General features: G+C 38.2%; 1 protein-coding gene across 2 annotated transcripts in view; it reads right to left on the bottom strand.

Annotated features, from left to right (window-relative positions):
- Positions 1 to 26,619, bottom strand: part of ACVR1 (activin A receptor type 1) — a 140,673-nt gene that overhangs the window by 14,032 nt on the left and 100,022 nt on the right. For both annotated transcript variants that reach the window (XM_010353352.2, XM_030916830.1), the window contains exons 6-9: positions 26,112 to 26,211; positions 22,338 to 22,484; positions 17,922 to 18,197; positions 12,800 to 12,997 (exon numbers count right to left, since the gene is read on the bottom strand). In XM_010353352.2, coding sequence (XP_010351654.1) covers positions 12,800 to 12,997; positions 17,922 to 18,197; positions 22,338 to 22,484; positions 26,112 to 26,211 — 721 coding nt within the window. The remainder of the gene's footprint in view (positions 1 to 12,799; positions 12,998 to 17,921; positions 18,198 to 22,337; positions 22,485 to 26,111; positions 26,212 to 26,619) is intronic.

The raw sequence follows: 26,619 nt of genomic DNA, 5'->3' as shown, positions 1-26,619 counted from the left end.
TGCTGATATCAATGTAAAGACACAAAGAACATGAAAAAAACAATTAAACATGACACAGTAAAGGAACACAATAAATCTCTAGCAACAGATTCCAATGAAGAAGAACTAGGTAAAATGCCTGAAAAAAAATTCAAAATAATATTAAAGAAGCTCAGTGAGATATCAGAGAACACGTTAAAAATACACAAAGAAATTGGAAAAACAATTCACAATCTGTGGCAAATTCAACAAACAAATAGGTATCATTTAAAAAAATCAAACAGAGGTTAAGGAAAAGATGACAGATAGGAGGCATGACTAAACTGCAGCTCCCACTCGGACAGAACAACGTATGGAGACTCGCACCATAAACCTTTGCTCCAATAACTACTCCAGGAATATACCAGGAAATCTGAAAGAATCAACGGACCCTTTGAAGGAAGTGGATTGCTCCTACAGGACCTGGGAGATAGCCCAAATACTCTGAGGGCCCAAACTATTAAAGTGGGAAAGGAGGACTGACTGTCCACCCCCAAACACACACTCTCACTGGGGAATCTGAAGATCCAGATTATGGAAGAAGGATTTGACCTTACCTGGAGCTGAAACAATTGAGAGAGCTGAATGAAATACAGGGGCACGGGAAGCAGCGGGAAATGCCCTATGGGCTCTCGGTCCCCGGGGAAGCCATTTCTGACTTGCCTTACAGTGGTCCTTGGGAACAGCTGCCGGAGGAACTGGGAAAAGACCACAGGGAGAAGGAAACCTCCAGCTGAACTTTGTAAAAATTCCAACCGAATGCAGTTTCCTTGCCCGAACTCAGGGGAGGGCATGAATCCGGTGTCCAGACTCGACAGGTGGGAAGGCATGCAAGCCCTGCTTGCTTCCTCAGCCGGAAAGCTGGTAGCCTGAAGCAAGTTCTCAGCCCTGCTGGCCCACTGCCTGGAAACAAACTTGGTGCTGTTGAGGGGGTGGGGAGCATGGTGGGAGTGAGACATGCCTTTTGGGTTGCGTGGGAGCTGGGTGAGGCCTATAACTGCTGGCTTTCCCCTACTTCCCTGACAACCTGCATGACACAGCAGAGGCAGCCATAATACTGGGAACAAAGCTCCACTGACATGGGAACCACAACCCCATTCCCCACAGCAGCCACAGCAAGCACCACCCAAGGAGAGTCTGAGTTCAGACCCGCCTAACCCTGCCCCTAGCTGATGGTCTTTCTCTACTCATCCTAGTAGCTGAAGATAAAGGTCATACTCTCTTGGGAGTTCTATGGCCCTGCCCACCACCTGATCCTCCCCTATACTACTATAGCTAATACTCTCTTGAAAGCACCACCTCCTGGCAGGAGGCCAACCTGCACAAAGCTAGCACATCAAATAACTACAACTAAAGACCCTCACAGAGTCGACTTCACTCCCCTGCCACATCCACCAGAGCAGGTGCCAGTATCCATGGTTGAGAGACCTGAAGACAGTTCACATCACAGGACTCTGTGAAGACACCCCCCAATACCACCCTGGATACTGGTAGCCCTGTGTGGGTGGCTAGATCCAGAAAAGAAATAATAATGACTACAGTTCGGCTCTCAGAAAGCCACATCCCGAGGAAAAGGGGGAGAGCACCACATAAAAGGAGCACCCTGTGGGACGAAAGAATCTGAACAGCAGCCTTGAGCCCTAGACCTTCCCTCTGACATAGCCTATCCAAATGAGAAATAATCAGAAAAACAATTCTAGTAATATGACAAAACAAGGTTCTTTAACAACACCCAAAAATCACACTAGCTCACCAGCACTGGATCCAAACCAAGAAGAAAACCCCTGAATTGCCAGAAAAAGAATTCAGAAGGTCTATTATTAAGCTAATCAAGGAGGCACCAGAGAAAGGTGAAGTTCAACTTAAGGAAATCCAAAAAATGATACAAGACCTATCAGATTAACAGCAGATTTCTCAGCAGAGATCCCAGAAGCTAGAAGGGATTGGGGCCCTATCTTCAGTCTCCTTAAACAAAACAATTATGAGCCAATAATTTTGTATGCCCTGAAACTAAGACTGATAAATGAAGGAATCAGATAAACAAATGCTGACAGAATTCGCCACTACCAAGCCAGCACTAACAAGAACTGCTAAAAGGAGCTCTAAATCATGAAACAAATCCTGGAAACACATCAGAACGGAACCTCTTTAAAACATGAATCTCACAGGACCTATAAAACAAAAAAAATACAATAAATACATTTTTTAAAAACCAAGGTATTCAGGCAACAAATAACATGATGAATAGGAATAGCACCTCATATCTCAATACTAATGCTGAATGTAAATGGCCTAAATGCTCCACTGAAAAGATACAGAATTGCAGAATAGGTAAGAATTCACCAAGCAACTATCTGCTGCCTTCAAGAGACTCACCTAACACGTAAGGACTCAAATAAACTTAAAGGGGTCAAAAAGATATTCCATGCAAATGGATACCAAAAGCAAGAAAGGGTAGCTATTCTTATATCAGACAAAACAAACTTTAAAGCAACAGCATTTTAAAAAGACAAGAGGAACACTAAATAATGATAAAAGGCCTTGTCAGCCGGGCGTGGTGGCTCACGCCTGTAATCCCAACACTTTGGGAGGCGGAGGTGGGCAGATCACGAGGTCAGGAGTTTGACACTGGCCTGGTCAAAATGGTGAAACCCTGTCTCTCCTAAAAATACAAAAATTAGCCAGACGTGGTGGTGGGAGCCTGTAATCCCAGCTACTCAAGAGGCTGAGGCAGGAGAGTCACTTGAACCTGGGAGGTGCAGGTAGCAGTGAGCCAAGATCGCACCACTGCACTCCAACCTGGGTGACAGAGCGAGACTCCATCTCAAAATAAAAGCCTTGTCCAGCAGGAAAATATCACAATCCTAAACATATATGTACCTAACACTGGAGCTAGCAGATTTATAAAACAATTATTACTTAGACCTAAGAAATGAGACAGACAGCAACACAATAATAGTGGGGGACTTCAGTACTCCACTGATAGCACTAGACAGGTCAAGACAGAAAGATAAGAAAGAAACAATGGATTTAAACTATACCCTAGAACAAATGGACTTAACATATTTACAGAACATTCTACCCAACAACTACAGAATATCCATTCTATTCATCAATGCAGGGAACTTTCTCCAAGATGACCATATGATAGGCCACAAAACAAGTCTCAATAAACTTAAGAAAACTGAAATTACATCAAGTATTCTCTCAGACCACAGTGAAATAAAATTGGAAATCAACTCCAGAAGGAACCTTCAAAACCATGCAAATAGATGGAAATTAAATTGCCTGCTCCTGAATGATCACTGGGTCAACAATGAAATCAAGATGGAAATTAAACATTTCTTTGAACTGAATGATAATAGTGACACAACCTAACAAAACCTCTGGAATAGAGCAAAGACAGTGCTAAGAGGAAAGTTCATAGCCTTAAATGCATACATCAAAACATCTGAAAGAGCACAAACAGGCAATCTAAGGCCTCACCTCAAGGAACTAGAGAAACAAGAACAAACCAAACTCAAACCCAGCAGAAGAAATAACCAAGTTCAGAGCAGAACTAAATGAAATCGAAACAAAAAATACAAAAGATAAATGAAACAAAAAGCTGGTTCTCTGAAAAGATAAATAAAATTGATAGACCATTAGCAAGATTAACCAAGAAAAGAAGAGAGAAGATCCAAATAAGCTCAATTAGAAATGAAATGGGAAATATTACAACCAACACCACAGAAATACAAAAGATCATTCAAGGCTACTACGAATACCTTTAAGTGCATAAACTAGAAAACCTAGAGGAGACAGATAAATTCCTAGAAATATACAATCCTCCTAGCTTAAACCAGGAAGAATTAGAAACCCTGAACAAACCAATAACAAGCAGCAAGATTGAAATGGTAACTAAAAAATTACCAATGAAAAAGAAGTCCAGGACCAGATGAATTCACAGCTGAATTCTATCAGACATCCAAAGAATTGGTACCAATCTTACTGACACTATTCTGCAAGATAGAGAAAGAAAGAATCTTCTCTAAATCATTCTATAAAACCAGTATCACCCTAATACCAAAACCAAGAAAGAATATAACAAAAAAAGAAAAGTACAGACCAATATCCCTGATGAACATAGATGCAAACATCCTTAACAAAACACTAGTGAACCAAGTCCCACACCGTATCAAAAAAATAATCTACCATGATCAAGTGGGTGTCACACCAGGGATGAAGGGATGGTTTAACATATGCAAGTCAATAAATGTGATACACCACATAAACAGAAATAAAAACAAAAATCACATGATCATTTCAATAGATGCAGAAAAAGCATTTGACAAAATCCAGCATCCCTTTATGATTAAAACCCTCAATAAAACTGGCATACAAGAGACATACCTCAATGTAATAAAAGTCGTCTATGACAAACCTACAGCCAACATACTGAACAGGGAAAAAGTTGAAAGCATTCCCTCTGAGAATTGTAACAAGATAACGACGTCCACTCTCACCACTTCTATTCAACATAATACTGGAAGTCCTAGCCAGAGCAATCAGACAAGACAAAGAAATAAATGGCATGCAAATCGGTAAAGAGGAAGTCTAACTGTCACTGTTTGCTGATGATATAACTGTATACCTAGAAAATCCTAAAGACTCCTCCAAAAAGCTCCTATAACTGATAAAAGAACTTACCAAAGTTTCTGGGTGCAAAATTAATGTACACAGATCAATTGCTCTGCTATACACCAACAGCAACCAAGCTGAGAGTCAAATCAAGAACTCAATCCCTTTTACAGTAGCTGCAAACAATACAATACAATACAATACAATACAATACAATACAATACAATACAATACAATACAATACAATACCTTAGGAATATACTTAACAAAGGAAGGGGAAGACGTCTACAAGGAACTACAAGACACTGCTAAAAGAAATCATAGATGACACAAACGAATGGAAACATATCCCATGCTCATGGATAGGTAGAATTAATTATTGTGAAAGTCACCATAATGCCAAAAGCAATCTACAAATTCAATGAAATTCCCAAAAAACTACCAGTCATTCTTCACAAAACTAGAACTAGCAATCCTAAAATGCATATGGAACCAAAAAAAAGCATAGCCAAAGCAAGACTAAGCAAAAGGAACAAATCTGGAAATAATGTATTACCTGACTTCAAACTATACTATACGGCCATAGTCACCAAAACAGCATGGTACTGGTATAAAAATAGGCACATAGACCAATGGAACAGAATAGAGAACCCAGAAATAAACCCAAATACTTACAGCCAACTGATCTTTGACACAGCAAACAAAAACATAAAGTGGGGAAGGATGTCCTATTCAACAAATGGTGCTGGGATAACTGGCAAGCCACATGTAGGAGAATGAAACTGGATCCTCATCCTTCACCTTATATAAAAATAGTTAAGATCGATCAAGGACTTAAATCTAAGATCTGAAACATAAAAATTCTAGAAGATAACATTGGAAAAACCCCTTTAGACACTGGCTTAGAAAAAGACTTCATGACCAAGAACCCAAAAACAAATGCAATAAATATGAAGATAAATAGGTGGGACTTAATTAAACTAAATAGCTTCTGCACAGCAAAAGCAACAGTCAGCAGGGTAAACAGACAACCCACAGAGTGGGAGAAAATCTTCATGATGTATACATCCGTCAAAGGACTATTATTCAGAATCTACAAGGAACTCAAACAAATTAGCCAGAGAAAAAACAAACCATTTCATCAAAAAGTAGGCTGAGGACATGAATAGACAATTCTCAAAAGAAGATATACAAATGGTCAACAAACATATTTTAAAAATACTCAACATCTCTAATGATCAGGGAACTGCAAATCAAAACCGCAATGTGATACCAACTTACCGCGCAAGAATGGCCATAATCCAAAAATCAAAAAATAACAGATTTTGGCGTGGATGCTGTGCAAAGGAAACACTTCTACACTCCTTGTGGGAATGTAAACTAGTACAACCACTATGGAAAACACTGTGGAGATTCCTTAAAGAACTAAAAGTAGAACTACAATTTGATTCAGCAATTCCACTACTGATTACCCAGAGGAAAAGAAGTCACTATACGAAGAAGATACTTGCACACACATTTATAGCAGCACAATTTGCAATTGCAAAAATATGGACCTAGCACAAATGCCCATGAATCAACAAGTGGATAAGAAATTGTGAGATATCTGTCTACCTATCTACACATATAATAGATATATATGTATATACGTGTGTGTGTGTATATATATATTTGAGATATATATACATAATGAGATATATATATATATAATAGAATACTACTCACCCGTAAAAAAGAGTGAATTAATGGCATTAATTCCATTCAGCAACCTGAATGGAAATTTAAAACTGCAATCCAGGCCGGGCGCGGTGGCTCAAGCCTGTAATCCCAGCACTTTGGGAGGCCGAGACGGGCAGATCACGAGGTCAGGAGATCGAAACCATCCTGGCTAACACGGTGAAACCCCGTCTCTACTAAAAAATATGAAAAACTAGCCGGGCGAGATGGCAGGCGCCTGTAGTCCCAGCTACTCGGGAGGCTGAGGCAGGAGAATGGCGTGAACCCAGGAGGCGGAGCTTGCAGTGAGCTGAGATTGCGCCACTGCACTCCAGCCTGGGCGACAGAGCGAGACTCTGTCTCAAAAAAAAAAAAAAAAAAAAAAAAAAAAAATGCAATCCAGAGACTAAATCAAGCAGAAGAAAGATTTCTGAACTTGAAAACATGTCTTTTAAAATAACCAGTCAGGCCGGGTGCAGTGGCTCAGGCCTGTAATCCCAGTACTTTGGGAGGCCGAGACGGGCGGATCACGAGGTCAGGAGATTGAGACCATCCTGGGTAACACGGTGAAACCCCGTCTCTACTAAAAAAAAAAAAATACAAAAAACTAGCCAGGCAAGGTGGCGGATGCCTGTAGTCCCAGCTACTCGGGAGGCTGAGGCAAGGAGAATGGTGTAAACCCGGGAAGCGGAGCTTGCAGTGAGCTGAGATCCAGCCACTGCACTCCAGCCTGGGTGACAGAGCGAGACTTCGTCTCAAAAAAAAAAAAAAAAAAAAAAAAAGAAATAACCAGTCAAACAAACAAACACTTGACCAAAAAGGAATGAACAAAGCCTACATGATATATGGGACATCATTATACAACCAAATATTCAAATTTTGGGTTTTCTAGAAGGCAAATAAATGAGCAAAGGCATAACAAACTTATCCCTACCTCCCCAAAAAAGCTGAAACTTTCCACATCTTTCAAGAGATATATAGACATTCACATAGAGGAAGCTCAAGGATCCCCAGAAAGATTCAGTCCAAAATGGTATTGTCCAAGGCACATTATAGTCAAACTTTTAAAGTCAATGACAAAGAGAAAATTCTAAAAACAGCAAGAGAAAAGCATCAAGTCATATATAAAAGACTTCCATCAGACTAACAGTGGATTTCTCAGCGGAAATCTCATGGGCCAAGAGAGAATGGGATGACATATTCAAATGTTGAAAGAAAAAACAAAACTGTCAGCCAAGAATACTATACTCAACACAAAGCTATCCTTTCTAAATGAAGGAAAAATAAGTTACTTCCCAGATAAGCAAAAACTGAGGGAATTTATCATCACTAGACTGGCCCTACAAGAAACACATAAGGAAATACTATATCTGGGTGATATATGCCATCACAAAAAGACATGAAAGCAGAAAACACTGGTAAAGCAGACACAAAAATAAGAAAGAGAAAAAATTCAAATTTAAGGAGAAAATATACAAACCACACACACAAGAAAACAAACAGTAAAAGGAGAAGAAATGTAGGATATACAAAACAACCAGAACACAATTAACAAAAAGGCAGAAATACGTTCTCACTTATAAATAATAATTTTGAATGTAAACAGATTAAATCCCCCCAATTAGTCACCTATAAATAATAATTTTGAATGTAAACAGATTAAACCCCCCCAATTAAAAAATATAGACTAGTTAAACAGATTAAAAACAAGACCCAACTACATGATGTCTACAAGAAACCCACCTCACCTGTAAAGGCACATATAGACTGAAAGTGAAGGGATTAAAAAAGATATTCCATGCAAATGAAAACCAAAAGCAAGCAGAAGTAGCTATACTTGTATCAGATGAAACAGACATTAAGCCAAAAACTGTAAAAAGAGACCAAAAAAGGTCATTATACTGTGGTCCCTCAGTATACATGGAGGATTGGTTCCAGGACCCCAGTCTAAACCAAAATATATACATACTCAGTACCACAGTTGGTCCTGTGAAACCCACAGATACAAAAAGTAGGCCCTCTATATACTCAGTTTTGCATCCCACAAATACTGTATTTTTGTTGTTGTTGTTCACGTGTGGTTGAAAAAATCATGCAGTTCACGCCTGTGATGTACCAGGTCAACTGTACAATGATAAAGGGAGAGAGAATATCATGATTCTAGATATATATGCACCCAACACTGGAGCATTTTTATACAAAGCAAGTATTATTAAACCTAAAGAGACAAACAGACTCCAACACAATAATAGTTGGGGACTTCAACATCCTACTCTTAGCACTGAACAGATCATCTAGACAGAAAATCCAAGAAACATTGGATTTAAAATGTACTTTAGACCAAATGGACCTAACAGGCATTTACAGAACATTTTATCCAACAGCTACACAATACACATTATTCTCATCAGCACATGAATAGACCATATGTTAGGCCACAAAACAAGTCTCAACAAATGGAATAAAACTAGAAATCAGTAACAAGAGAAACTCTGGAAACTGTACAAACACATGGAAATTTAAAAACATGCTCCTGAACAACCACTGGGTCAATGAAGAAATTAAGAAGGAAATAAAAAAAATTCTTGAAACAATTAAAAACAGAAACACAACATACTAAAGCCCATGGGACACAACAAAAGAAGTGATAACAGGTAAGTCTGTAGCAATAAACACCTACATCAGAAAAGTTGAAAGATTCCAAATTAAAGATGGGCCTCAAGGAACTAGAAAAGCAAGAACAAACCAAACCCAAATTTAATAGAGTAAGAAAGGTCATAGCAAAACTAAACAAAATAGAGACCAAAAAGTAATAATCATACAAAGGATTAATGAAATAAAAAGTTAGTTTGTTGGAAAGGTAAACAAAACTGATAAACTGTTAACTACACTAACCAAGAAACAAGGAGAGAAGACCCAAGTAAATAAAATCAGAAACAAAAAAGAAGACATTATAGGCGATACCACAGGAATACAGAAATCATCAGAGATTATTACAAACAAATTGGAAAACCTAGAGGAAATGGATATAATCTACCAAGATGGAACCAAAAGAAAATTTAAAAACTGAACAATCCATAAGTAACAAGATTGAGTCAGTAATAAAAAGTATCCCTATAAAGAAAACCTCAGGATTGGATGACTTTACTGCTGAACTCTTCCAAACTTAAGTAGAACTAACAGCAATTCTTCTCAAACTATTCCAAAAAAATTGAAGAGCACTGAATTGTCCCTAACTCATTCTGAGTCCAGAATTACCCTGATACCAAACCAGACAAGGACACCACAACAAAAAAAGAAAACTACAGGCCAATATCCCTAATGAACATAGATGCAAAAATCTTAAACACAATACAAGCAAACTGAATCCAACAACACATCAAAAAGATAACACATCATGATCAAGTGGGATTTATCCTTGGGATGCAAGGAAGGTTCAACATATGCAAATCAATTAATGTGATATATCACATCAACAGAATCAAAGACAAAAACCTTATGATCATCTCAATAGATGCAGAAAAATTCTGTATCTATTCAACATCCCTTCATGATATAAACTCTCAACAAAGAGGTACAGAAGGAATATACAAACTTCAACATAATAAGGGCCATATGCAGCAAACTCACAGGTAAATTTATACTGAATGGGGAAAAGTTGAAAGCCTTTTCTCTAAGAACTGGAACAAGACAAAAATGCCTACTTTCACTATTCTTATTCAAAATAGTACTAGAAGCCTTAGCCAGAGCAATCAAGCAAGACAAAGAAATAAAAGGCATTCAGTGTGGAAAAAGGGAAGTCAAATTGTCCCTCTTTGCAGATGACATAATCTTTTATCTAGAAAAAACTAAAACTCACCAAAATATCTTAGAACTGATAAGTTCAGTAAAGTTACAGGTTACAAAAATCAACATACAAAAATCAGTACTGTTTCTATATACCAATAACAAACTGGCTGAAAAAGAAATCAAGAAGGCAATCCCATTTACAATGGCTACCAAAAAAAAAAAACTAAGAATTAATTTAACTAATGAGGTAAAAAACCTCTACAAGAAAAACTACTGATGAAAAAAGTTGAAGAGGATACGAACAAATGGAAAAACATCCCATGCTCATGAACTGGAAAAATGAATATTGCTGAAATGACCATACTACCCAAAGCAGTCTACAGATTCAAAGCAAACTCTATCAAAATACAAGTGACATTCTACATAGAAACAGAGAAAACAATCCTAAAATTTGTATGAATCCACAAAAGACTCCAAATAGCCAAAGCAATATTGAGCAAAAAGAGCAAAGCTGGAGGCATCACACTACCTGACTTCAAAATATATTACATCAAACTATAGTAGTCAAAACAGCATGGTATTGGTATAAAAACAGACACATAGACTAACGGAACAGAATAGTGAAACCAGAAATAAATCCACATATTTTTCAACAAAGGCACCAAGAACATAATTCGGGGAAAGGATACCCTCGTCAATAAATGGTGCTGGGAAAATTGGATAGCTATATGCAGAAGAATGAAATCAGACTCCTATCTCCTACCACATAAGAAAATCAACTCGGCCGGGCATGGTGGCTCATGCCTGTAATCTCACCACTTTGGCAGGTCAAAGTGATCAGAGCACGAGGTCTGGAGTTCGAGACTAGCCTGGCCAACATGCTGAAACCCTGTCTCTACTGAAAATATAAAAAAATTAGCTGCGTGTGGTGGCACACACCTGTAATCCCAGCTACTCAGGAGGCTTGAACCCCAGAGGCAGAGGTTGCAATGAGCTGAGATGGTACCACTGCACTCCAGTCTGGGTGACAGAGCAAGATTCTGTCTCAAAAAAAAAAAGAAAAGAGAAAAAAAAAATCAACTCAAAACCAATTAAAGACTTAAATTTAAGACCCCGAACTATAAAAAATCCTAGAAGAAAGCACAGGGGAAGCACTTGATGACATTGGTATAGGCAAAGATTTTATGGCTAAGACCTCTAAAGCACAGGCAACAAAAACAAAAACAGACAAATGAGATTAAACTTAAAAGCTTCTATACAACAAAGGAAACAATCAATAGAGCAAAAAGACAACCTGTAGAATGGGAGAAAATATCTACAAACTATTCATCTGACAGGAGGCTATTATCTAAAATATACAAGGAACTCAAACAACTTAATAACAACAAAAAAATAATTTCATTAAAATATGAGCAAAGGTTCTCAACAGACATCTCTCAAAAGAAGTCATATAAATGACCACCTGGTACATGAAAAAATTCTCAACATCACTAATCATCAGAGAAATGCAAATCAAAACTACAATGAGATATCATCTTACCCCAATTAGAATGACTACTATCAAAAAGACAAAAAATAACAAATGCTGGTGAGAATTCAGAGAAAAGTGAACTCTTACACACTGTTGGTGAGAATATAAACAAATAGGCTCATTATAGAAAACAGTATAGAGATTTCTCAAAAAACTAAAAATACAGCTACCATAAGATCCTGCAATCTCACTACTGGGTATTTATCCAAAGCAAAGGAAATCAGTATATCAAAGAGGTATCTACATTTCCATATTTATTGCAACACTCTTCACAATATACAAGATATGGAATCAACCTAAGAGACCATCAATGGATGAACGGATAAAGAAAATGTGGTAAATATACATTAATAGAGTAGTATTCAGCCATCAAAAAAGAATGAAAGCCTGTCATGTGCAGCAGCATGGATGGAACTGGAGGTCATTATGTTAAATGAAATCAGTCAGATACAGAAAGACAAATACAGCCAGTTATCACTCATATATGGGAGCTAAAACGTTGATCTCACGGTGGTAGAGAGTAGAATGGTAGTTACCAGAAGCTGAGAAGGTTGGGGAATACGGGTGAGGATGGCAGTGGGATGAAGAGACATTGGTTAACGGGTACAAACGTAGAGGTGGATGGAAAAAATAGGTTCTAATGTTCAACAGCACAGTAGCACGACTATAGTTGACAATAATATACTATATATTTCAAAATAGCTAGAAGAGACTAGTTGAAATGTTCCCAACACAAAGATAAATGTGATGTACAGCCTAAATACCCTGATTTGAGCACTACATATTACATACATTTATCAAAATATCACATGTACCCCATAAATGCAAGTATTATGTATCAATTTTTAAAATTTAAAAGAAAAGAAATATGAAACAAATCCAAAGAAAAACCAAGGAATGGCTGGTCTCTCCAGAAATACTGGTTTCAACCATCACTTACTGTGGTGTATTTCAAACATAAAAGTCATTACACTCCATCTACCAGCCATAAATCAAATACGAATGCCTATAACTTGACAAGTATGATTCAAAGAACAATGTGAACTTCAGTAGTCCCTTCAGTCCTTTTAAAGGTAGCTGGATCAAGAGAACTTGGATTAAGACAATATTAGATTAGATACCTACCATTGCTCACCATCCGCCTGGCCACTTCCCACAAAACAAGTCCAAAGGCCCAAATATCGACCCTCTTGTAAGAATCGAAACAATCCACCTGAATGGTTTCATCTAGAACTTCGGGGGCCATGTAGCGCTTAGTACCCACACGGGGATTGTTCCCCACATCAAGCTGATTGGTGCTCTGGGAATGCATGACTGCCAGGCCTGAAAGGAAGAAGATAACAATGTAATCAAACCACTTCCTTTCTCATAAGGGGCTGCTGAAGGATTTTAAACCAACCCCAATCAAAAGTGCCCTCTTGTGGATCCAGGGTCACTGTTGCATTACACTCAGAATAATCCCTAGAATGCCCGTTGTGATTATTTCTGGGGTGAGAGCAGAAAAGGGACTACATGTCAGAAACATTCTGAGGCTATTAGGTTAATATATGAACCTCGAAGAGACACAAAATTTTGGGTATATGGTAGACCAATGCACTAAACCAACGTGGCCAGTGTTTGAAGTCCACAGGAAAACAGGCTCACATGTTAAATGTGAGCCTCTAAGTGGCTTAACAAGCAGCAAATTAAGCTCTCAAGCTCCACCACTGCTCTTACTAGTCTCCAAACACAAATTTCCAACAGTGTGAGATAGAGCATTTAAAGTAATTTATCACTACATAAAGGGCAGATTGCTATAAGCACTGCTTTATTCCTAAAGGAAGAGCTGCTTATCTGAGCAATAATGCTGACCAAACCCACAAGCCTTTCTCTAGAATCATGGAAACAGACAGCATTTAACTGGACCTCAGTTGAAAGCACAACTCTGGTTAAATGAAAGGTTAAATGGCTTTCAAATGCTTTCTTAAACCATGACTCATTCCAGAATTCCTCAGTCAATTAGGGAGACAGGCTTTCTTCACTGGCCAGTGGGGAGACAGATACATGCATGCTGTATTTGTGGATGACTTTATGTTATTGATGCATACGCAGACTGACTGAAAATGATTCCTATAACATTTGTTGTAATGCAAAGTGCCAAACTGGAGCAAGCAGTCCCTGTAAACCACTGCAATGCAAATATCCCTTGGTGATCTCTCAAGCTGACTACACAGAATGCTTCACCTTCCACTCCACGGCTTTGAATGTGTGGGATGACAATTTCATATAACATCAGGGAGCCAGCACACCTTATCTCATCCTTAATAATTAGCAAAGATACTGGCAATTGCATTAGACTAAAATAGACAGTGTTCCTCTTTCACCTGTTTTTATAATCAACCCCAAGATTCTGTGGACACTGTGAACATTTCCCAAATCCTATGCAATAGTCCCCGCCTTATCCTTCAGTTACCCACAGTCAACTACAGTCCAAAAATAGGTGAGTACAGTACGATTAAAGTATGTTGAGAGAGACCATATTCACATAAATTTTATTATGGCATACTGCTATCATTGTTCCATTTTATTATGTTATTGTTGTTCATCTTTTACTGTACCTAATTTATAAATTAAACTACAGTAGGTATATAACAGGAAAAACATAATATATATAGAATCTGGTACTATCCTGGGTTTCAGGAATCCACTGAGAGTATTGGAAGGTATTTCCCATGGAAAAGAGGGGACTACTATATGCCCCTCCACCATTTGCAGAACCAAACAGTGAAAATATCAGAATATTTAAAAGGTGCAGGTTAAATAGAACATGGAGATATTCGGAAGATGGGAGAAGCTTCAAAGACCTTGTGGACATATTTTAAAGCCACCACAGCTAGGATCTCCAGGTGAGGCATAATTCCCCATCCTTTGAGTGTATGTTGGACTATTGAATAGAATGTAGCAGAAGTGACAGTGCATATCTTCGCAATTAGAACATAAAAGACATTATAAAATTATAAAAGGCTTCCTGTTCAGCTCACCATGCACCTCTCAGCTCACCATGCACCATGTTATGAAGACACTCAAGCAGCCCTGTGGAGAGGTCCCCCTGCAAGGAACTGAGACCTGCTGCCAATCATGGCTGTAAGTGTGTCGTCATAGAGTTGGAACCTCCAGCTCCAGTTGAGCATTCAGATGACTGCAACCTCCATAAGACCCTGAGCCAGAACCACACTGCTAAGTCATTCCAAGATTCCTGACCCTGAAGGGACTGTGTGAGATAACAAATCTGTGTTGTTTTAAGCTGCTAAATTTTACAAGTAATTTCTTCTTACTAATAAGTGATTTTTACACTAAACATGACAAAACAACCAGATGCAATTTGTAAACTTTGGCTGAGTTCTTCTTTGAAAAAACTGAAAATATCTGAAAATGAATATAAAATGATACTAGAGAGTTATCAATAATTTGTAGATATGATAAACTGATTATGAAGAAGATGCATTTTTAAGTATTTTGCAATTTTGGGATAGAATAAAAATAGGGATGAATTTTGAAGTATTGAGATGCCTGTAACACTTTATTTTCAAATGGATTGGCAAAAATATACACACAGCCACAGACTGATAAAGCAAACATGGCAAAGTTTTAACAATTTTTGAATCTAGGTGTTTGGGATTTAAGTGATCATTATAACATTTGAATTTTTTAATAACAAAAAGTTAGAAAAATAGGCAAGGCACAGTGGCTCACATCTGCAATCTCAACATTTCGGGAGGCCAAGATGGGATTGTCACTTGAGCTTAGGTATTCAAGATCAGCCCGAGCAACATAGTGAGACCTCATTTCTACTAAGAACAAAAAGTACTTAGCCAGGTGTTGTGGTGCACATCTGGAGTCCCAGCTATTTTGGAATGCTGAGGCAGGAAGATCGCTTAAACCCAGTAGATCGAGGCTGCAGTGACCTATGATCAGCCTGGGCAACAGAATAAGATCCTCTCTCAACCAATTAATAAATAGAATACTGACCTTTTTGCAGGATTAATCATAGAACACTATTTCTAATATGTGATCCTTAATTGCTAGGTATACACTGAAAAGTTATATACAAATCATGGTCTTACAAGAGTTGTTTCCTGTACTGCACTGTTTACCATCTCCTGAATAATAACTCCTTAACAGATTTTTATACAAACCCATATATCTAATTGGAAGGTTACAAGCCAAAAGAAATGTAGTTGAAGAATTAATTAGCTGGACTTACTGCAAAGTTCCCCTCAACTCCTTCCCTACCAAGTCCCATAAACCAAAACCAAGAGCCACCTCGATTTGTCCACCCTCCCCAGACCACTGGATTATAACAGAAGCTACAACTTGAATCCTTATTATTACCAGACATTTATAATATTTCTGGGCCTTACCAGAATCCTGTGATGTGGGCTTATTTTTTAGTTATATGAGTACTATACAATCACATTGGTTTTTTTTTTCTTTTTTTTTTTTTTTTTTAGACGTAGTCTAGCTCTGTCGCCCATGCTGGAGTGCAATGGCACGACTTCAGCTCACTGCAACCTCTGTCTCCCGGGTTCAAGTAATTCTCCTGCCTCAGCCTCCCCAGTAGCTGGGATTCCAGGCATGCGCCACCACACTCAACTAATTTTTTTTTCTTTTTTTTTTTGTATTTTTAGTAGAGACAGGGTTTCACCATGTTCGCCAGGCTCGTCTTGAACTCCTAACCTTTCAAGTGATCTATCCGCCTCAGTCTCCCAAAGTGCTGGGATTACAGGCGTGAGCCACCACACCCGGCCACGATCACACTGTTACGAAAGTTTCTAATAACGCAGAAGTACAGGGCACAGTGTCAAACCCTGGAGTTCCTCTTGGCTAACTCCCAACCCCACCCGCCTTCGCCCTCACTGTCCCTGTCTCACTGAGTGAAAGCAGTGTCAGTACTCGGGCCAGGTAAATAGATAAACAGACTTGCACAAATATACAGGGTTAGTAATTAAGAAAGCCAGAATTTAAACCCAAATCACCCTGGCTCTAAGAGCCATGAAATAAGCCATAAAAGTCCTCTACACCACAACTAAAAATGCCTGCAAAAAACTTTAGGGCCATGCTCTTTCAATGCTTATCCTAAAATCTTTCTTCTCCTGCTTGGGAAACATTGTAATTTCTCAATGTAAAAGCAAAGACTTTAAAAGGATTCAAAGGAAGTAGATTTTCCTAACATGTCAAATCCCTTATGTTTAAAAACAAACAAAAATAAACGTTGTTATTTACATAATTAAAGCTATTTTTGTCTAAACCTTTATCAGTCTAACAATAATTGCAATAATATGAATATCATATAAACCATGTTTAATCAAGTAGAAGGCCCTGAATAGTTCACTGAATTGAATATAGTTATTACAATTCAGTTCTCATTAGCACAATTATTCAGTCAATATTCCAGGAATCCAGGAAGAATATGGTTTTATATAAAATGCCACTATACATGAAAATACTCTTATTTATAATGCAATTAAAACTACATTGAGTACTACTCTAACACCATAAGAATGAGCTATCCTAACAGGGAAAAGAGTGAATCCATTGGGGATTATTTTCCTATTTCTTAACTTGATTCTTTTGCCTTGGTTACAGAATGATTTTAGAGACCACTTTTAAGACAAACTAATTCTACAGAGTATTTATTGTGCACCTACTTTATGTGAAGGTTTGTGAAATCAGAACGCAAAAGTACTGGTTACTTCTGAGGTGGGGTGTGGCAGGGACTGACTAAATGAGAGTGAGGTAACTGTCAAGAGTAATGGGAAACTCTGTATCTCAACAGGGATTTGGGTTTTACAACATTTGTCAAAACTCTCAGACAGTATTTAAAATTTGTATATCTCTCAGTATATAAATTTTACCTGAAAAAAGAAAAAGCAAATAATGCATTCTTGTCAATGATCTACTAGTGTACACGCCGAAATCATCCGAAGAAAGAATTCCTTTGTCTGCAATTTACTTTGAACTCTATCAAAGGTTGAGTTGGACTGATGGATGGGAGATTAATAGATTAATAAATATGTAATAATGCTTAAGGATAGTAAAATGTTAATGCGAGAATCTATGTGGTGGGTATAAAGGTGTTCATTGTAAATGTTCAACTTTTCTGCGTGTTTGAAATTTTGCATAACGTGTTGTGAGGGAGAGATGCAACTCAGCTAAACATGGAAACAAAAGTAAAACTGGTAATGAAAAAATATTTTTAGAAATTTACCCAAATCTGCTATGCAACACTGTCCATTCTTCTTAACCAGAATATTTTTGCTCTTTAAATCTCGATGGGCAATGGCTGGTTTCCCTTGGGTCCCAAATATCTCTATGTGCAAATGTGCAAGACCACTAGCTATGGACAGCACTATTCGAAGGCAGCTAACTGTATCCAGAGTAGTAAGCTGAAGATAGTCGTACAACGATCCCATTTCGTGATAATGTGTAATTAACCACAGCTGGGTACTGGAGTGTCTTGATGTCATATCTGAAGCAATGAAACCTGAAGAGACCAAGAACAAAATTAATACACATGAGAATTCCACATTATAACTTTAAGTATTTAGAAACAGCAACCTACACAGTAAATGTCATCTGTAACAAAAAGTAATTAAACTGACCAATTGCCCTAAGAGAGGGTTTACAGAAGCATCAACAGAGAAAAATAATAGCATTTATTCCTTAAAAGGGCACTGCTAATAGGAAAAGTTCATATTCATTTCATTATAAGCAATACTTTTAAGAATATTTTACGTTCCTTAAGATTCAGATAGCAATAATATCTTTGTGCTCACCCATAATGATAGTGCCAAGCCCTTCAGCATGTTGATATTTTAGGAACAGGCCATTCATCAACCATCCTAAAAGAACACCAAACCTAAAACCTGAGTACTGTATTCTAGTCCTGACTCTGCCTGTGATTTACTTGTGTAATACTGGGCAACTCAATTAGGCTCCCTAGCCTATGTCTGCTCAAATGTAAAATAAAGGGGGCGAGTTTACATTAAATGATTGACTGATTCACAAAATAGAAAAAGAAACCAACCAAATATAATGAGCATTTATGATGCTCTCTGTCAGTCACACACAGAAAAACCAAGATGATAGTGTTTGTTGGCCGAAGACAGGTGTAAAAACGAAAACATTACAATAAAATGTGAAAAGTACTATAATATATATCTTCAAAAGGCAACGTGAACCCAGAGCAGGAAATTATAGTAATTCAGACTAGATGTTACAATAGGCTTCCATTAGGAAGTAGCGACTCAACTGGTCTTGAAGTAAAGTGAGAGACTGACAAATGTGGATGAAGAGATTGGAGGAGATTTTTCTTTTTTTTTTTGAGATGAAGTTTCACTCTTGTTGCCCAGGCTGGAGTGCAATGGTGCGATCTTGGCTCACTGCAACCTCCGCCTCCTGGTTTCAAGCGATCCTCCTGCCTCAGCCTTCTGAATAGCTGGGATTACAGAGGCCCACCACCACACCTGGTTAAATTTTTATATTTTAAGTAGAGATGAGGTTTCCCCATTTTGGCCAGGCTGGTCTCAAACTCCTGACCTTCAGGTGATCCACCCGCCTTGGCCTCTCAAAGTGCTGGGATTACAGGCGTGAGCCATTGCTATCAGCCCGGACAAGATTTTTCTAGACATCTGGAGGGAACTTTTGAGCATGCAGAAGACTGTCTGGAAGTTAGGGGCACTTCCTAACTTATGAAATAAATTGCGACGTGTGCTTGCCTTTTCTGCTACAGAGGTGCCTTTCTAGGATTATTCTCACATATATGATCCACGCTGGTAGACAGTGAAGTTTGGGACTTAAAAAGAAGTGAGAAAAAAAAAATTTAAGACGGATATGGCTTGAGGAAGAATTAAATGACTTATGAAAATGTAAGAGAAAATACATTAAAATGCTTTATACTTGCATAGTACTTTATATAAAATTTATGTCACTTTCACATATATTTTCTCATGAGATTTTTCTCAACAAGCTGGTAAGAAAGACATCATTATGCTCATTTTACAGATAATAAAGTTGCTGCTGGGAGATGCCAAGGATCACATAGCTATTTAAGTTGCTATCAACTCTGAATTTGGTGCTAGCTGTCCTGATACCTTGCATAGGAAGGCTCTGTGAGCCAAGAAAGGTCCCCTATTTGATCATCATCATCTTCATCATCGGCAACCACAACAGAAGCAGTTAATAATTATTGAGTACTATGTGCCTGGAACTTTATATGCAATCCTTCAAAAACCACATGAAGTAAGTAGATCACATCACTGACATTAGATTCCTGTAGGTCTGATGCTAGAACCCAGACTCTTACCGACTACACCATATTGTCCCCAAACAAATGATTTCTACTCAGAGAAAAAATAATTTCACATTTTCGCCTGAGGGACATATGCAAAGCAAACTGAATAATATTTTAGCACCTTCACCCTCTACTTCTTTCTCTCTCTTCCTCTAAGCCTATTCCCATGGCCAGCCCTGAGTCTCCCACTCCTTGCCTACTCCCCAATCTGCTTTTTCCCCTTGAAGCTGCTTCTCTTGGAGCCCTTAGCTGGCCAAAATATGCATCAAAATGTGTTCTTGGACATTAGTTATTCTTAATAAAGAAAATGTTTCTGCTTTAACAGTTTATGAACCAAATAATACTAATCTTTAATGATTTTCTTAAAAAATACCCCCAACTCTAACAGCACCACTCAAAAGAAATTAAATTACTGTTATATATCTGTGTAGCCTCTACTGATTTCCTCCCCCAAGAAAAAGGAGCTTCTCATTAAATAAATAAACAATAAACAAATACATTTGTATTATCTCACCTTCACTAAGCCCCTTAGGTCTTAGGGAAGAATTTTATCTGTCCCATTAATTATGCTCTAGACCATCAGGAAAAAAATACTTTTAAATAATCAGGTTTTTTCTTTTTAACTGTTTATCTCTTAAGCGTGAATTATATAACTTCGTTTGCTTCACGATTCTAGATTACTTTTACGGAATGTTTGTGTTTTGAGTACAAAACTGTGGTTAAGAGTTAGGCTGCCTGGTGTAATTCCCACCTCCACTATTTCACCTCTCTGTATATATTGGTTACCTCAACATTTAAAACTGGGAAAATGAGAGTGTCTATTCTCTTACGGTCATGGTGAAGATTCATAACAAAATGCACATAATGCACCCGTGGTTACCGCGTAGTAATGATCCATTACATGTTTGTTGTCACGACTGTTGCTATTCTTGTTACACAGACACTTAACTGCAACACAAGGCAGTGTGTGGTAAGAGTTAGAACAGAGATACAAAGTGAGGGAATGCAAAAAAGCACAATTAATTCCACAGGGCAAAACTAAAGGGGGCCAAGAGGTTTTGACGGAGGAAGGAATGGTTGGAGGATGTGAAAGGGATAGTGAGTGATCAAGAGCAACCTGAGGAAGGACAATGAGACCTAAATGTTTTGTGGCAAGCTCAAAGAACGGTCAGTATTAGTAGTAACAGAATGGGGCATACTTGTAAAGGATGGTTAAGTGATGCCTTGGAGCCCCAAACCAGGGAGTCTTGAATACCAGCCATCAAAGACACTGAACAGAATTATCTCTGCTCCCCAATGGAAGACAACTCCAAGTGGAGAGATGAATTGGAAAGGGAAAGCTGACAGCTGAGGTGAGGAGGATTAAGTGATGACTAGGACCCGATGGGTAAGCAAAAGTGAGAAATCAACTACAGAAACTGAAACAATTTTGAGATGGAACATCACTACCACACCACGGAAGCAAAGCTTTGAAGCTTTGGACAACTGTCAAATCATTATTTGCAGACAACTTGACTCATTTAAATACTAAATTGGCAGTGCTAAAATAGAAATAAATTTTGGCAATGGCCTTCCTATGAGCCAGACCTAATCCAATAGCCATAAGGTGGCCAACACTATTCTATACAGAGTTAAATTCTATATAAACTTTATATCCACTACTGAAGAAGCACTCCGGGCAGCATTCACCATACATGTATCAGTATAAACACATTTGGAGAAACTTTTCAAAAATATAGAAGTCAATGGGCCTAAGGAGTGTGCTCACCCTTTATACTGCCATAGCAGTATTTCAGCGGGCACTTTACATATTTCACAAATGTTGCTAAGCTTTAGTTTCTAAATTAAAATGTATCCTGAATCCCTCTGAAAATCTGGGTTTTAAAAATGATGCCTAGTTTGAGGGAATGTGCATTTAATTATGATATCCCTGGGAGCTGTGAATCTCTAGGAAATAGTCCAAAGATCTTTCTTAGTTTGATTCAAGTAATAAATATTCAAAAAGGGTGGGGTAAGTAGAACAACCAATGAGCCTTGAAGTGAACAATATGGGGCAAATTTTTGTTATTTAAATAACGATCTGCAGATGTAGGAATAAGAATTAGCACTAGTGGATTTCCTTTTCATCATCCAGAGAGTCTTAAACTTATTTGCAGATTTAAATAAGAAATTGGTGTTTGAGAAAATTAAATAGCATATAAATGCTAAGGATCCCTATATTGCTTTTTAGGAGACACTCTCAAATTCACATTCACCAAAACTGGAGAGAGCAAAGGCGGACAATTATTTCTCCCTAGATACAATTAACGAGGGGGTTATCCTTGTACTTACCTAAGATATTTTCATGCCTCAGCATCACAGTGTTGTACAATTCCGTTTCCCTGAACCATGACTTCTCATCACGGGAAGAGAATATCTTCACGGCAACATTCTCCCCTTGCCAGCTGCCCCTCCACACCTCACCATACCTGCCTTTCCCTATGGAAAACAAAACATAGGTGACACAGAACAGTAGGCATTTTGGAGGTGGCCAGCCCATCATTAAGAATAAGCCAATTAATTTAGTGCCTGCAACTCTTAATCCCTCCCATTGCTTACTGGAGAAACTCAGCTTGGGAATATAAATATCACAACCTTTATTTTTTAGTTTTTTTTTTTTTTTTTTTTTTTTGGCCTATAAAGACATACAAAAATAAGGTGGAAGCTGCCCCTCTCATCTACCATATTGTGATAACAAACTGCCTTCTGTATCTGCATTGTATAATTAGCTGCTAATTACTCAGTGTACATTTAAATTCCTCTGTTGAAAGGTATAAAATGCATATGACTTTTAAAACACTTGAAAGTAAAACTTATGAAATGGTACAGATTATTAAATTTCAATTGTGTTCCGAAAGCCAAAAAAGTATACATCAGTAAACTGAATTCCTTCCTTGGTTCCTTCCCTCCACAGAGGATCAACATAGGCACTGTCCAAATTGGTGAATTTAGATATGCATTTTTTCCACAAAGGAGAACAATTAAGTTTAAAATGTGTGTTCGAAGGATTAAAAAACAAAAACAAACCAAAACACAATGCTGTGTAGGAGATCGACAAGCAGCCACTGCCATCCATAAAGATTTCTTGGCGGAAGATATATTTCAAAGAAGAGGATTTGCAAAGTCTTAAATACATAATCCCAGAACAGTTTTGACTTCTTCTGATACTGGTCATGGGTATTTGTCAGACAGCTCCTGTGATGCTACAGATGGGCTACACTGAAAAGGCTACTTGGAGAACACATTTTGGAAAACGTGGCAACTCTACTTGTGATCTAATCTGTTTGGTGCATGGCCCCCTCTTGCAGCAGCAACACACTTGTCAGCTTGTCAGCTATATGTTCCCTCTTCCATTCGTCTCTTTAATTATAGGTAGGGGTGATCAGGGAGGTTGGAGGAGGAGGTAATTACCACAAGACTATGAGGATCAACAAGGGGTATAATCAGCCTAGATAACAAGGCAAGAGATCTAACTTGGAGGGCAGTGGGGCTTTCTACCCAGGCAAGTGGCTGCTGGAATCACACAGCTTCTAATAAGCAGCTGCAGCACCACCTGCATATACAGGAATACAGTTATTTGCTAGAACACTAAGCCACTGAAAACCCAAACATGGAGAGAGAAGCAGGTCTGTCCAGGAGATACACCTGAATCATAATCACAACCACTAAATCTACATTACCTGACAAGAAAATAATGTCCCTATTAAATACCAACAACTAACCCAAAAGGATGTTGAATGTGGCTAACAAGTGCTCACTGTGGGCCACTGTTGGGTCACACAAATATAATTTAGTACAGGATTCCTTTTAATAAAGTCATAGCAATTTGCCCAGCATTTACAGCTCAAGGTGAGGGCTAGTGCTAAGATACTACCAACACTGGCTGCCAGAAAACGATATGCTAACCTTTTCCTGTCTTTGGTTCTATTTTGTATCTTTATTTTCCCTTTGTCCTCATTTTGTCATTAGGGATGACAGCAAAATATCCCAGGGAATTGTGGACATAAAATTATCTCACACCCTTTTTTTGGGTGATATTTTAAAGAAAACAGATGAATGTCGAGGTAGGTAAATTAAAACAGAAATATTTTTCAATGGTTTTCAAATGCTTTTAAGTTGTTAAATGCTTTTTGCAAACTCATCATTATGCAGGAGCCCCTAAAACAAAAGCAGAGCTTCTCAAAAACCCTGGCCATGGAGCCCCACAAAAAGGCTCCCCTAAGGCACCTGTAAGTTGTAGTTTCACTGATCATCATCCAGAAATGACTCCCCTACCCCAACTTCCCATGTTTTTGAACCAAAAATAACACACCATCCATGCAGTTCATATATTTTTTTACTAAATATATTTTACTAAATATATCACATATATTTTTACTAAAAGCTGTACCGCATGAACACACTAACTACAAGCTAATGAAAGGCACTGCTTTTATTAAAGTGTTTAGTCCTAACCCAAGAAAATGCAACAATGATGTTTATACTGTTTCAAAAAAAAAAATGCTGAGCAGTATCTATAGAACCAGAAACTACATATTTTAAAGGTGCATTACTCTTTTGCCATTTGGACTCTGGAGCCAATCTCTGAAGACTAATCTTGCGAGAGCTTGCATGGAATAGGAGTAGACAGGGGAGACGAGGCAGGGAAATGTATCCCCTCAATGTCTTCCCACCACTATCCAGATAATTTTGTTCATAATCAAGTAAGATACTAGTTGTATAAGAGGACAACTCTGGTTGAAATTAATGAGCTCATCTGGGGCTTTTCCATCTTTATTTTCTCTGCTCACAATCTGCCGTGGAGAAGCAAGAAGTGGGAAACAGTGACAATAGCTATAGACCTAGAGAAAGGACAAACAAGCTCCTGCTGGTTACTCCTGTGCCTTAGGGTGGTAGCCACTGCTCTTCCTACCTCTGCCTTTCCCCCTTTCTACTACTCAGATTGGGGGTGTCCCTCTTTCCAAGAAAACAAGAAGAAAATCTGGAGAACAGCAGCCAAGTGATGGGGGCAGCTTAGAGGTCACCTCCCAAAAGCAAAAGATGCAATGGCAGGAACTGCAAAATCCAGCCCTCGGAAACCATGAGCACTAGGAAGAGGGTGTGGAGACGTTGCCAACCCATGAATGCTACGGTAGCCATCCCTGCAAGTCGTCTAAAAGAGAAAGTTAGGAAAATGATTATGGAACTTGCAAATACCTGCCACATAAAAGTAAAGCTAACAAAAATCAGGAAATTGGTACTTTGTACCATCTTCCTAGAGAGCCAATCAGCAGCATATAAAACAAACTATTAAAAAAATTTACAAATTTTGACCCAGGAACCCCCAATTCCTGGGAATTTTTTCTGAGAACTCAAAAGAAAGAAGCAATGTGTGCAAAATCTTTTTCAAGCAGTATAGTTATAGTGACACTGTCATTTCATGGACAGCTACATAATCTTGAAAAATATTTGTGATGTGTACAAACACATGAAATGTTCATGAGCTTAAAACTGAAAAAGGGACATAAATTATATGTACAACATGATTATGTCCACATACAAACATGTTCATGTACGGGGAAAATGTGCGAGGTCATGGAGAAATGTATACAGCTCATATTTAAATAAGGGAGTTATAAAGATCCCTTTGCTAGAATTGGTTTCATTAATTATTTTCATTAATTATTCCCATCAAAAAGAAGAAAAGAATGAGAGGAATTAAAGAATTTCAATAAACAAGTTTATTGTCCAAAAGCCTACTTACTTCAGATTATCCAATACCTATGGTAAGGAGCAACCATATCAATTCATTTCTTAGGCATTCTCTCACCATCCCAAAGGGTCCACTTACAACTGAAAGCTTTTGACGAGGCATTCTGTGTACTCATTAGTGATGGACTCCTTTGATAAGAGCTTAAACAAGTTCAGGTGCTCCAACATGAGTCATACAGAATAGAGACCACATCTCATAAGTTTAATAAGGAAACAACTGGTAACAAAAAGCAGATTTTCCAAGTTCCATCTTTTACTTCAAATACACAACTCACACTGCATATTACCCACAAAGAAAGGAAAAAAAAGAATTACCGACACACTCCAACAGTGTAATCTGGCGAGCCACTGTTCTTTGTACCAGAAAAGGAAGACCAGAGCCACTTCCTGATGTACATGAATGATCCAGTAAATCCTGTGGTTTAAGACAAGGGGGAAAAGAAACAATTGACCAATATAGCTCCCACTTTGGAATATTAGCATGCATGACATTGTAACTCACATGAAGGGCAGCAATCCGGGACACATGGCCTGTTAGTGTGCACGTAAAGCTCCTCTGGAACAAGGAAGAAGGATTGGTTTTATTTCTTTTTTTTTTTCCTGAGACGGAGTTTCACTCTTGTTGCCCAGGCTAGAGTGCAAAGGTACAATCTCGGCTCACTGCAACCTCCGCCTCCCGGTTTCAAGTTATTCTCCTGCCTCAGCCTCCCGAGTAGCTGGGATTACAGGCATGTGCCACAACGCCCAGCTAATTTTGTATTTTTAGTAGAGATGGCATTACATGTTGGTCAGGCTGGTCTTGAACTCCTGACCTCAGGTGATC

Source organism: Rhinopithecus roxellana, chromosome 14 (genome assembly GCF_007565055.1).
Source record: "Rhinopithecus roxellana isolate Shanxi Qingling chromosome 14, ASM756505v1, whole genome shotgun sequence".
NCBI lineage: Eukaryota > Metazoa > Chordata > Mammalia > Primates > Cercopithecidae > Rhinopithecus > Rhinopithecus roxellana.
Note: the sequence above shows the minus strand (reverse complement) of the source record. Positions and strands in the feature narration are given on the sequence as shown.